The sequence below is a fragment of the Mesocricetus auratus genome, unplaced genomic scaffold (genome assembly GCF_017639785.1).
Source record: "Mesocricetus auratus isolate SY011 unplaced genomic scaffold, BCM_Maur_2.0 Super-Scaffold_4256, whole genome shotgun sequence".
NCBI classification, from domain to species: domain Eukaryota; kingdom Metazoa; phylum Chordata; class Mammalia; order Rodentia; family Cricetidae; genus Mesocricetus; species Mesocricetus auratus.
Window position 1 is genome coordinate 105,885,370 of NW_024429182.1, and position 14,417 is coordinate 105,899,786.

General features: G+C 40.1%; 1 protein-coding gene across 15 annotated transcripts in view; it reads right to left on the bottom strand.

The window, feature by feature from the left end:
- The window catches only part of Dlg2 (discs large MAGUK scaffold protein 2), a 1,919,116-nt gene that overhangs the window by 5,621 nt on the left and 1,899,078 nt on the right, over positions 1-14,417 (bottom strand). For all 15 annotated transcript variants that reach the window (XM_040732003.1, XM_040732001.1, XM_040732000.1 and 12 more), the window contains 5 exons: positions 13,664-13,714; positions 12,726-12,827; positions 9,972-10,144; positions 5,378-5,487; positions 774-865 (listed from right to left, as the gene is read on the bottom strand). In XM_040732003.1, the coding sequence (XP_040587937.1) occupies positions 774-865; positions 5,378-5,487; positions 9,972-10,144; positions 12,726-12,827; positions 13,664-13,714 (528 nt within the window). The remainder of the gene's footprint in view (positions 1-773; positions 866-5,377; positions 5,488-9,971; positions 10,145-12,725; positions 12,828-13,663; positions 13,715-14,417) is intronic.

The following is a 14,417-nucleotide window of genomic DNA, read 5'->3' on the forward strand; positions in this document are numbered from 1 at the left end:
AACTGCAACAAATCCTATCTCATTCCATGCTATACGTAATTCACGAGGGAAGTTGTTAGAGTTAATGTTATTTTGGAGGGGGTTATGTTTGAATGGGTCAAACTTGGAGCCTTGTGCAAGCCAAGTAAACACTCTGCTACTGAACTTCATCTTAAGTGTCTTGTTTATAAACCATTGAGAATCAGCTGCAAAATAAATTCTACCAAGGCTGCTTTCTCTCAGGATTTAATCGGTGTTTCATGAGAACAGGGAAAAAGGGAGAACTCAGGACATCCACAAGAAATTTATATTCTGTCCCTAAAACAGCATGTTGTCAAAGACATCTTTAAAAAACAAATCAAAAGTTATTATTGGACCTGAAACAGTGTTAACTGAAACATCTCCAAATGTTTTCTTTTCATGCTGCTGACTGAGGAGCTAGGCCTAGGGGAGTCTTCAAGGCGGAGACTGCTTCCCATGTCTAGCCTTTCAAATTTTCTGAATCTGTCAGGGGGATAGCTTCATGAGGTATATGAGGTATCACACCTAAGATCTCCTTAATAGTGGGAGCCTCTGCCATTTGTGGTTTAGAGCCAGGGAAGACCTGGGAGTGAGATAACAGTCAACTCAGAGAGGAGAGAATCCAGAGCCCTCAATCAAACAGGCAAGGCAGACAGCATAAAAAAAACTACCAGGCAATCTCAACTGGAAGGTTTTGGGGGCCTAGCTTCAGCTGGCATGGAGCCTACTCTAAGTATAATACCAGGCAATTTATCAGGGCCAAGGAAACTTACCTGTAAAATACTCTCCAAATTCCTGTTCTAGCTTAATTGCCCGGTCATATGTTTTCTTGGCTTGTTCCTCTGTTAGGCGCTTATTCATCTCCCTGAGAAAATGAGAGCTTGCTATTAGGACACAAAGAGAATATACAGAGTCTCCCCAATTTTAAAATGCACAGCAAAAGAAGCATTCTGTAGGAGGCATAGTTCAATCTTAGTAGCTGTTGAGGCTACTCATTGTTGGAGGAATAATTTCAGCTGCTGAGGGCTCCATGCCAGGGTGCTCACTCTCTTGTAGGGCAGGCATCATGTGCAATATTGGATCTGTAGACCCTGGTTTGGTGCCTTTGATTCTTGCAGTCCCTAAAGTGAGACTAAGCTTTCTCTCCAGTCGGCGTTAAAGTGTTGAAATGAAGTGCTTGTGTGTCATTTGAGGTTCTGCTTCATCAGAACAGACTGTCATTCAACTTCTTCTTTGTTGTATTTCTACACCTAAACCCCCTTTGTTTGAGTAGATTCCCAAATTGTAAAATGCATGTAGGACACAGAATTAAAGACAATCTTCCAGAAGTGATCAAAGGGAGCACAGAGGAGAGTGTACTTGGGTTTGTTAGGCAGCACTGTCCCTGAGAGAACTTAATTTGTTTGTTCTCAGGTCCTAGCCTTATAAAAAGTTTGGTTTCTTGCCTTCATCATTCTTAAGGCCTGGTGAGCAGAAACATAGAGCTTCTGGAGCATTGGGCTAAGTATAGCAGACCCCTGAGGTATTCTGCAGCTTTAACAACTCAACTTGTACCAACGTTGAGGCATGCTTGTAGTGACTAGAACTCTGACTTTCCTGTTCTTATGACCAGATGACAACAGAAGTGTCTGCTGAAGGTGGACATTCCAGTGGAAACAGAATAACTGGAAAGTGCTGGGACCACAATAATTTCAAGTAAGACTGTAACCAAACAGTTTAGTCAAATGGTGAGGTAGGACGAGGAGCTTGGTATAGAAGGATCTCTAACATAGAAGATGTAGGGTAGAGTTTGCTAGAAGGAACAGTCTCTAATGTTTAAGAGCACATTAGGGTAAATGTAGTTGACAGTAATTGACTGACTATTTCAAGGCATCTAATAGGGATTTGGATTCATCACAAGAACAGACTCTAGGGACAAATGTTTGAGGAGCCTGACTTGACCATTAGATTTTGTATTTATGAATCAAACTATTATACCATGTCCCATCAACAATACATTTACTATTTATAAATTAGAATGTATGTAAAAGGCAAAACAAAAAAGAAACCCTTGTGCCTGCTTGATTTTTTTTCAGATAGGAAAATGGCTATAAAGGAATTATGTTCAGGACTCCTTTTCTATTAGTTTGGTTCATCATTAACTATGTAGACATGTTGTTTGAACATATGATAACTTCATTGCTACCTAGTCTCCAGGACAAAGGTGGGAGTAAAATGAATACTTTTCTAATTTTCTCTACAGTGAATTTACTGATTCTTAAGCAGTATTAGTGTTATCTTCTCAGGGTCTCTAGGCACTAAAAGTAAAGATTCAACCAAGCTTGTGGAAACTCATGAACTCTGGATTGACAGCTGGGGAGCCTCCATGGGACTGAACTAGGTCCTCCATATGTGGGAGAAAGTTGTGAAGCTTGGATTATCTGAGGGACCCCTGGCAGAAGGACCAGGATCTATCCCTGGGGCATGCGTTAGTTTGTTAGAGCCCATTCCCTATGGTAGGATGCCATTCTCAGCCTTAATGCAGAGGGGAGGGACTTGGTCCTGCCCCAACTTAATGTGCTAAATTATGTTGACTCCCCATGGGAGCCCTTACTTGTTTGGAGGAGAGGGTAGAGGATGGGCTGGCAAGGAGGGGGTGGTACAGAAGGAAGGGTAGGAAGGGGATCATTGGTTGGAATGTAAAATGAAATAAAAAAAGAAAGTTAAGGTTCAACCAAATGAAAGAACATTTTGATTGTCTGGTTAGGTGTATTTCTGAAAGTATCCTGGCCTTGAATTCCACTTATGGGCCAGAGATCCAGGTTTGGAATGCCTGGGCTTAGTCAGTCCCTTTTCCAGTACAAGTAGTGGGGGCTTGAAGTAATGAAAGGGCATCCCTAAGGTTGTCCGTAAAGTAATCAAGTGTTCTAGAATAAGAACTTGAGTCCCTTCTCACAACCACACTCTAATAAATGTCATATACCAAAGCTTGGTATCTTTTGAAACGTGGTTATGTGAAGAAAGAAGTTGGACATGGGTTTAGATGCCACTGAGAGCTGAAGAGTAAAGTAAGTAGTTCCTGAACCTTTGTTGCTATAAATAGTCTCATCATATTCCTCAGATTTCATGCCAAAGCTCATTGAGGGAAGAACCTATTGCTAGTTCATTAGGTTGATTCAATACTTGTTGAATGAGTGAGTGAAGGTGAGTTAGGAAAACAAACGTAATTATGGCATAGATATAAGTATGGGTAAATGCAAAGCATTGTGAGTGAAAAGCCATAGAAGACCATTGGGTACATGGACACAGGAAAGCTTCACAGTGCCGTGGGGGTTGGTCCAGAAGTCAGCAGGCTGCCCATTCTGAAAGCATCTATTTCATATATGCCCTTGAATTTGTGTTCCTCTCAAGAGGCAGCTGTGTGCTTGCTAATCAGCTCTGTGGGTGATGCATGTGAGCAGTAATGTGTGTGATGGTGTGTCACTGTCTCATTGTGACAGCTGCCATGCTTGTGATCCAGCTGACCGAGCTTTGCCCCTTCCTGGGGAATGGGCAATTCATGACAGCATTGCTTTTGAAGTGAAAGCTTCAGGAGAGTGAACCATAAACAGCCAGCCTTTAGTTATGAGATTGCACGAGGTGGCGTGTCGTTACCACCGCAGTGGAGATCCATGAATATAGGCACCATGAATTATGCCAAAGACACTGTCCTCATTGTGGCATCTAGTCTTTGGTATGCTTAATTTTCCCTGGTGATAAGTGCCTGTGACAGGCCCTAAGGCAGAACTAAATAAGTCATTGGTAGTTATGGAAGGAAGTAGATCTTCCACTGAGTACCAGATGGGCTGTCTCCCAGAGTCTGACTGGACTAAATGTGCCACTGCTCTTGGTCCCTCAGGGTTTACTTCCCCAGGAAGGCATCAGTCCTGTTGTATGTTTCTATTTCTGAAATGAGCTTTTATGATGCCGTTCCTAAGAGGCGAGCACTATTCTCCTCTTAATGGTAACACTGAATAGCTTTGTGTGGCTGCCTACAGATTATAAATCACTTTTACACAATGACATTTGTGGTCATTAACTAACCTTATGTAATACCCAACACAGGAGAAGTTTAATACGTGCTGTCAGAGTAAGAACACGAGTGCCCTTTTATCATCAATACAGTTTTCTATGTGGTAATTGTGGTTAATGTTTTCCCATTGGCCTCCTAATTTTATTTACTTATCTTGGCAAAAAAACCCTTGTTTACCGTTACTTCTGGAGAGGTACTCTGCTTTTAGGATATAACTGGTGGTTTTCCCAAAGATCAACTATGCATTTTAGGTTATGCTAATTTTCTCAGCTGCCATTCTAACTGCTGTGGCTCAATTTGCAGTTTCATCCTCAGGGGACATCACACAGGTAGCTGCTATCCTCACAAAACAATGGCTTTCATCTCTGGGAATAAATACCTTCCATTTTTATAACCTTTCCATAAGCATTACTTTCCAGTGTGTTCTGTATTGTTCAGTCTAACAACATTCTCCTGAGGCCTGCCTGAAGGCAACATTTGAGCTAGGTTCTGACATTCTCCTGTGTTTTATAATGATAAGATTGAATTATAATGCTCCATAAAAAGTAACCTCATATTTTTTGCCATAATACTACTAATTCCCGAGTACTTACTATGACAAGGACTCTATGAGCCTCCGTGACCTTGTTCAACCCCCTCTCTACAAGGTACATGTTAATGTCTATATAGGTGTCTCTATAATGTCTACATTGGTAAATGTCTATATAGTTTATAGGTGAAGATCTAATCTTGGGGAACTCAAGCAATACTAGGATATTTATAGTTAGGTCACTAGAAAAGCCTGTTAAGAACCATGGTCTGTGTATTTTTTTTAAAAACATAGATTCAGAATCCTACTAGGGGCAATATAGAATGTCAATGGAAAGATTAGGAAGTGTTCTTTGTTCCCTCCATAAAAACAAAACAAAATGCCCACATTTAAAGATTTACCTATGAAACTGTTCTCAAAGTTAAGAAGCAATATTAAAGTAATAACCACCTGTCATTTGCAAAAACCCAAACCAGAAACTAAAGTAACTGTCCCCTTCACCCAAAAACCTTAGACCAAATGAAGTTACCAACAAGTAGAAAATGTAAAGGTTAAAGAAATTTATAAAATAATAAAGAATTACTGACTCAAAAAAGTTTTATATATATATAAATTAATATATATAAATTATATATATAAATTAATATATATATATATATATAAATTAATATATAAAGGAGGAAATGCTTAACGATCCACACTGGCATTTCCTGCCTGTAAGCCTCTGGGATCAACTGCTGCTGTTTGCTGTGTATTTGGAGCAGGGAGCTGCACGAGGACTTTGGTCCTCCACTTACATCAGAGGTTCCAGAGACTTGGGCTTTATGAAGATGGCAATGGGGTAGAGCTGGGCAACTTGTAACCGCTTAATCGCATTTCCCGATACATCAAGTATACAGTGTTTGCCCTGGTAGAAGGAAAGAAAAGTACCACGTTAAAAAATCAAGAAAAATGGTTAGTGTCCAGTGAAAGAAAATAAAGCATGTTTTAGAGAAAAGTATGAAATGTTGGGTTCAAAAGACTGGAAAACAAAACACCTCACTTCAAAGAGTAACTCTAAGTCTTGAGGGAGGTATTACTGACTATACTTTACAGGAGAGAAGACTATACAGTATTGACCAATGACACAAAATTCACCAGTACAAAGGCCAGCTCTTAAGTATGGGCAGAATTGCTGGTTGGAGCAGCCTTTTCATCATTTTACCCTGAATCGGTGTCAAACCTGTGAGAATACTGATCACAGGAGCCTCGAGCACTATATGTTTGCCAGTTCTTATATGGACTCTGTCATGATCATGCGTGTTGGGAGGCAGATACCGAAGCATTACCTTAGGTTGTAGATAGTTAAATGCTGACTCTACGGTGGGTATGCAAACATGTTTGTTAGCATATAAAAAGCATACTCCTTTACAGCACACCTCATTTAACTCAGCTTCCAAAGCTCTGGGTGCTCAGGGCCAGGAGCTAACTTCACAAAATATTTCTGGAAAAATAGAATCATTTGCCACATCACATTCTACCTCCTGGAGAGAAATGGCCTTATTACTCTGAGGCTAGGAGATCTTTACACAAGAACAGAGGCATTTTTATGTAGATAGAAGCAGTCCTAAATCAATAATCCAGGGAGAGTTCATGTTGTTTGTACAAAGTGAAGAGACCAGTGAACACTTATGAGAAATACACAAGATGCTTCAGCCTTTACCGTTTAAGTAACAAATTCCAAGTTTGCTCTCTGCGAAGTGCATTGTTTACATGAAAGGTGTATGTGCTAATTCATCACGTACTAGCTAGTACTTTTTCAGTTAACATAGGCCAGGTTTACGTATTCAAGTAGGAAAATAGACACAGCTTTCCAGCTTGCTGACTAGAAAATCTTGATAGACTCTAACTGTTGGGCCGAGGAAACTAAACATGTTCTAGTATGTTATCAGGCATTACACTTCCTAATGTTGATATGTTAGTGAAGACATCAATTATATCTATTAATAGGATGCAGCATAGTATTTCCATATATGTTTATAATGTACTGATCAAGTCAACTATACTCTTTTTACCCTCTCCTTATCAAACACCTTTCTTTGTCCTTACTAATTACTACTTTCAGGTCAATACAGTTTTAACATGAGAAAGAATGAATATGTAATACTTGTCTTTGTGTGACTGGCTTATATCTCACTTATGTTCATTCATTTTGCTGCATATGATATGTTTCCATTCTTTGTGCCTGAAAAATACTCAAGTGTGGTGATTATCTATCATCTATCTATCTATCTATCTATCTATCTCAACCATCTATCATCATTAGATTTTCTTTATTCATTTGCTACAGACATTGAGGCTGATTCTGTATCTTAGCATCTTAGCTATTACAGACATTGCCACAAGCACCACAGGCCTGGAAAAATCCCTTTGATATGCTGGTTTTACTTCTTTTGGATCTGTAGCCAGCAGTAGCACAGATGGTTCAGGTAGGTCTAGTTTTAGTTTTCAATATGCATTGTTTCTGATTATGTATATTCATGTTTGTCTGTATAGCGGTATGTGCACATCAGTGTAGGTGCTGGCAGAGGTCAGAGGTCTTGGGTCCATTGGAGCTGGTGTTACAGGCGGTTATGAACTGCTTGACATAATGGGAACTGAACTCAGGTTCTCTGCAAGAGCTGGAAGTGCTCCTAAGCCATCCAGGCCCTGGCTTTAGTTTGAAGTACTCCCTACTTCTCTCTATGATGGCTGTGCTAAGTTCACATTTCCCCTGCATTTCTTTGTCTTTCGGTCCTCCCAGCACTTTTTTACTGGGGTGTAGAACATCGCTTTGTTTTTTTTTCCTGATGTATTTACCATTTTTTGGGTCATCTGATGTTTTCTTTTGAGAAGTGTCTGTTCACACCATTTGCCTAGTTAAAACAATTAGAGTAGTTATTTGTTAAGTGTTTAGAGTCCCTCATATACACATTAGATATCATCCTTTTCAGATGACTACTTGGCAAGTATTTTCTCCCATACTGTGGATTGTCTCTGTAGTTGATTGTTCCCATTGTGGTGTACAAACTTTTAGTTTGATGTAATCTCATCTACCAATTGTTAATAATGTCTTCTGGGCTTTTAACGTCCTGTCCAATGTCTTGAAGTTTCCCTGCCATTTTCCCCTATCAGTTAAAGAATTTCTGGTCTTACATTTAGGCTCATAACCCACTCTGAGAGGTTCTGTTTGTATGGGATGAGATGAGGTTAAGTTTTAGAACTCACAGAGATCCACCTGCCTCTGGCATTAAATCATGAGTCAATGTCTGGCTTTACCTTTGGTATCTTGTGTTCAATATTCTGTGGTAAAGATTGCATTTTGGTTATATTTATTTCATATCCCTATAAGCTACTCACACTTTTATGTTTACACCGTTTTCTTTTGTGCCCTGAAATTCTTTTCTCTCCATTTTCTGTACTTTTGAGTTTGGGATATTTGTTCACTTAATGGCTCTGTAGATCTTTGGTACTCTTGTCATTCAATTTTATTTGTTTTGTTTGACTGGGCTGTTTAAAAAGTCTGTCTTGCTGTTCATATAACTTTTACCAATTTTATCTAATTGGCTGTTGAGGTTATCAATTACAGCTTTTTGAAATTTTAAAAATTGTCTTATGTATTTAAGTTTTTGCCCGGTAAGCAATAGGTGTTTCCTCTGGCACTGTTGATGCTGTTACTATCAGATTTGGGGCACACAGGCCTCTGTGGTGATGGGGTTCTAAAGCATTTTTCCTCTGACAAGTGGTATGATCCCAGGTGCTGCATGGGGAGAGGGGATGGCAGAGCTACAGAACAGTCTGTGCTGTTCACCACTAGTCTTGACAAGGTAGAGTGGTGGGTGACAGTGTGACTGTAAATGAGGGAGGTAGCAGGGATTGTGGTGCTCTTTGCTTCTGTTTAAGTGATGGTGTCTGTCCGGGAACAGGACCTTAGCCAGTGTTAGCTAGAGTTCCTCTTGAGAAAAGAGTTGTCCTTTGGTGATGCGACAGCTGAGGCTTTTGTTGTCATCTTACTCTTTCAACTCTAGTGTCTGCCCTGGAGTATTTTTTGGTATCCCTATCTTTGTTTGCTTATGGTCAATGTCACAGCATGTCAGAATTTCTCAAGAACCACTTGGTGCCTGTCTTCAGTCCTGGCACTAGTATGAAGCCACACATGATATAGCATGCCTAATAATAAGGGCATCATTTTCTTTCCCATCTATGTCTCAACACCTGTCCCTTACAGTACAGGTTATTCAAAGGTCACAGACACTTTGCTGAATTAAACTGACTTTACAAGCCAGCCAACCCCTAAATCAGTAGAGTAGAATGAATGTTGGGTTTAAAGAAAGGAGAATGCACGATTTTTTGCCCACATAGGGTGTCCAAATCCAGACAGTAGCTCTGTTCTCTAAGTGGCTCCTGGATCTGGCATGTTGGATGACTTCTGGGGAAAGATGTGAAATCCTTTTCCAAAACAAGGCTACTGTATTCATTTCACGCTATTCATCTAAGTGGAATTTTCCTGTAGTAGAGTTGCCAGCATCTACACTGCAAGGGTTTGCGGAGAAGCTCTTTTTAACTTTTACTCCTGCCAAGAGGTTTTGTTTCTGATTCATGCTATTGGCCCAGGTCTGTGCATGCATGGTTCTCTCTCTGCCTCTCTCTCTCTTTCTCCCTCCCCCTCTCTCTTCTCTCCTTCCTTCCTTCCTTTCTTATTTCCAGCTTTCTCTTACCAAACTCACCTTAAAATGGAACTATATACCTGTTACTTTGGGTCCCTGTGGAGGATGTCAGTTGTTTAATTCATCACTATATCAAAAGGGGGGTTAACATTAAAAGGAGGGACCACACTGAGTCAAACAGATCATTGTTTTCCACCCCTGGATTATCTGCATGTCTTTATAGGATCCATCTATGGGGCAGTAAAGTGGTTTCCTATCAATTCTCCCTTTCAACATGTACCTCTTTTCCACTCTTATGATAGTGTCAAGAAGAAGAGAATTTCAGCATCAATGCCTCTTCGAAGTCAAAATTTTAGACATCAACAGGCTGGACCATTATCTCATGCATCTCCCTTCCATAATGAGAATGCTAAGTTTTCAGAGAGAGAAAAACTCAACTCTTCCAGGCAACTAATGTTAGCAAAATTCTCTTAATAAATTAAGTCTTATTAACCTGGGTCAGACAGTGTGCCAAAACAAACCAAGTCCTAATAAATACAGTGTGAGCTGTCTGGTTAATGGGTGTCCTCTCTTCACTTCATCTACAAGTCAGCCAGAATACTATGACATTGCTTTAGGGCAATTCAATCCATGGATATTAATTTGCAACCAGGAAAGAGTAATGACCAAAAAAGTTTGCTACCAGAAAGAGGACTGGCAAACGTACCCTTTCTGCTACAAATCTCACAGACTGCACACTGGTTCCATATAAATTGTCATTGTACTGGCCAGCTTCTATAAATTTGTGCTCTTGGATATCTTTCTCCATTTGTTCTCTAGAAATGACAAAATGATAGTCTCTGCCATCGACTTCATAGTCACGCTTTGGCCTCGTAGTATCTATAAAAGAAGAAACAGTGAAAGTAAGATGCATTTCTAATTATAAACTTATTTTCCGTCTGGTTTTTTCCTACTATTACTTCGACACAGATACATGGATATGTGTCATATGTAATATGATGGGCCATGACACAGTAATGAGTGCCAGCCTTACCATCCCATATAAGCAACGATAAAACAGGACAAAATACAAGAAATAGCTTGTTTCGGGTATCAGACAATAGGCAAGACATGGCTGTAATTATAACATGAGAAACATGTGAGGGAAAAATCTGTGTTTATCCTTCCTATCTGCCTTGATGCTAATTCTAAGTGGAGAGTCCAGAGGCAACTCAGTGTTACAAGATATTGTTGTTCATATAAAATTGGGCATTTGGGGTGGTAGAAAAAGCCACACATCTAGCCCCATCTAGAAGGCTCCTCTAGGCTGGCTTGAGGCCTGCCTTCAGAAGTCTAAAACCAAGTTACAAACACAACAAGCTGATCTGTCAGAACATTATTGCTTTATAAAAACAAAATATTCTGTAAAAGTAACAAAATCCAGTCTCTCAACAATATGGCACCACACCTGAGTGTGAGTCTGTACACATGTAATTCTAGCACCCAGGATTCAGCATCATAAGGTCATGGGTTCTAGGCCAGTGAGGATTGCATAGTGAGATCCTGTAACCACTGCCTCAACATATATAGCACCACAGCACACAGAAAAAAATAGCTTATGAAGAAATAAATCCAAGATGTCAGAAAATATGCCATAATAATTAGGAAGAAAAATGGGCATATCATTATGAATATGTTTAGGTGGGCATATCATTATGAATATGTTTAGGTGGTTAAAATTATATATAGTAAGACAATTATAGTTCAGGTGGGACCAAAAGTCAGTAAATTTAACAATTGTATGTTAATGTTTTGTTAAGAGGACAAAAGGAAAACAATCTAGTTATACAAGTTAAAAATGTTTAACCTACTTCCAATCTTGGAATCAGGTTTTTTTCCTTAAATATTTACCTTAAAATTGATCAAAAGTTAAGATAAATTTATTCCTAAATATATTGATTATAGTAATTTATAACACAAAACTACATTTTATCATAACCCATAATATAAAGGAAGGGAAGTCAAAAATGGTTAACAATTTTTTGGTAAACATAGTTATTTTAAATTGTTATATAACAACATAGATTTAAGATTTAAGCAATCGAAGGAAGGAAGAATGATTTTGTTTCTGGCTCTTATATGTGATTCAATATACTTCTCAATTCTTTGGCTAACTTTTTAATCTTTAAAATTTTCCAAATCCCATATAATCAGTATGTACTTATTCCTACAGGGCAGGGCTAGTAATGAAAAAAAAAAAAGAAAACCAGCTGGGCCATTGTGTTGTACACTTTTAATCCCAGCACTTGGGAGGCAGAAGCAGGTGGATCTCTGAGTTTGACACCAGCCTGGTCTACAAGAGCAAGTTCCAGAACAGTCTCCAAAGTTACACAGAGAAACCCTTTCTCAAAAAACCAAGCAAGCAAGCAAACAAAGAAAACAAAAACGAACAACAACAACAACAAAAAACGAAAAAAAGAAAATCAGAAAAGGGGAGTATGCACAAGGTAGTATGCAAGTCACAGTAATGTTTAAGTTCTGATTTCCTTCTCTCAAATGGCAGATGCTGTGAACAAGCCAGGCCTTCTTTTGTCCCTTCCTACCTGAAGACATCCTTAAGAACTGTTCAACCTCTTCTAAGTCCCTGCTGTGAACCTTTTCCTGAGGTCCAGCAACCTTACCAGACTCCTTTTAGTCTGTGTGCTCCATACATGTGATTCCTTCTTTTCTTCATGACCCTAGGTGAATTTATAGTGCCGAAATGTTTAAGACAGTTGGAACTATAAATCTAAAACAACAGCAGCAAAAAGCCCATAGAGAAGAGCCATTTGTTGGGATCGGATACAAGAGCCTCTATCTAATAATTCAGATTTCCTAGTGGCCTTGTCTCCATGCACAGGCAGCCTTTGTACAAGATGGAGAGCAGAGGTGTGGTAGTGGTAGTTTTGTGAAAGTATAGACATATTACATATTATTACAGGCTGTGTTCAGAGGGACTTGGAAATCTAATTGCCTATAATCTCAAAGCTTGGAATCTATAAAGGCCTACAGGATAGAACACCCCCACACACACTGGGTTTCTACTGATAACCCAGGACTATCAGTAGAAAACAATACGTGGGAGCCCAGATCAAAAGTGTCATGCAGATACCCTAAATTGGGTACTCAGATAGTAGGTAACTGATGACATCAGAATCACACCAGTGACTCTTCTTTTTTTATTAAAAATTTTATTTTTAAATTTAAATTCAAATTAGAAACAAGGTTTCTTCACATATCAATTCCAGGTCCCTCTCCCTTTCCCTCCCCTCCTCCCACGCCCTCCCACCACCCACCCAATATCCCCTCCTTTCCCCAGGGTGGGTGAGTTCTTCCATGGGGATGTCCATACCAGTGACTCTTCTTAAAGAGCCAGGCTTATGCTTGATTTATCCTTCAAGGATCCAAGCTTAGGCCCAGAGAAAAGAAAAGCAATACTTACGAGGCACACAGGAGCCAAACTTATCAGGAAATTCAGATATCAAGTCGTCATTGATTCGATCCTTCATGGGGCCCAGGATAATCACTGGCCGGGTGTAGTTGACTGCAGGAAGGAAAGGAAGATGCCACTGAGGGGGACTTCAAACCCCACAGGCAAATGCAGTCCTGTACCACTGCAGAGGTGATTCTTCAGGGTAAACTGCCAACACCTAAGGAGTGCTAACTAAGGCTTTCCTTCACTTGGGATAAATGACCCATAAAACCCTGCATGTAGACATGGATGCTCAGCCCTCAGGATGCTGCCTCTGTTGCGATCTGGAATTTATTATCAGGGAATGGAGCAACTGTAGCAGCTACTGATGACATGGAGGAGGAACTCTGCTTCTCAGGGTTTACCTCCCCATGTCAAAACACCTGGATTTAGGGAGCCTTGGAGTAAAAAACAACAACCATCTTTTCTGCCATTGTTTAAAGTCACTGTTAGTAGCAGTGATACCTCATACATCTTTCTTTTCCTCAGCACAGAATACTGTCTGTACTCTGATAGGGGGCTTCCTGATTCCTAAGTGCTTTAGAACATATTTAAGTCTATTTGGTGCAACTTCTCATCTGATACTTCAATTTTCTCTGCAACTTCTCTGTCAGCCTCTGTATCCATATCTGCAGAAACTCCTGGAACAGTCTGCAGGTGGCCTGCCTCTGAGGTCTGGGCAGAAACCCTTTTCAAAACTGGGCTGGTGTCAGCTTCCCTAGAGCTGTTCTCCATCAGCCCTCTGGCTCAGGCCTGGAAGTCTTAGTGAGGCCATGCCTCTCAAGGACTGTTCTGGCCTCCTGGGAGCTGTTACTGAGCCTGGGTCTGGCACAACTGAGTATTAACTGAGTTTGGTGTCATCTGTTATAGTCTGGAAATCAGGAACTTGGGCATGCCTGGAGACTTACTTTCCTGCCTTGTGACGGGTTCATAGGAGAGAATGAGATCTTCTTGTCCTCCTGAGAAGAAAAGAGAGGAAAATTACAGTTATAACCAGCCGCACCAGGTAGCTATAGTTCCTGCTCCGAAACACAGGAAACACATAGTTGAGGGTTAAGTTTCCTTGCCTCTCTCCTTGAACCACTCAGGCATTCCTCCATCCTCATAAAGCTCTAGTGTCTGGATATCACAGTCATGACTTGAAGAAATAATAGGTTGCCAGCTCTCTGCAGTAGGGCAATGATCTTGAAGAGTATTTTTTTTATCTGAGATTAGAAATGGAGTGCCATGCCTCCACACCAAGCATCCCAAATAAAGCCATCTGGGCAAGAGTCTATCCAATGATTTTACGCTACCTCATCAGAATTTCTGATACTTATAATTCACCTCCTATTTTATTTCCTAAGTATGTGGTCTATAAGCAAGTGCCTATTTCTTTTAAGACATAGAAACTTTGTCAGAATATTATGACAGAGTAATGGAGGTTTTAGTCTGATACTGAGTCATCAGAAATATGTTGTTGGTCAGTTAAATCAGATTCAAACTGAGGACATGGGGTCATGGCTGTGGGGCACAGCATGTGTTCAACATATAGAAGCCCCTGCCTTCAAGCCCTGGTCCCCACTCTAGGTTGAGAGGTGTTTTTGAAGCTATCGGTTAAGATTGCTGCTAACTCATGACTTGAACCTTCAGAATGAGAACTGACAGAAGCAATGCTATAAA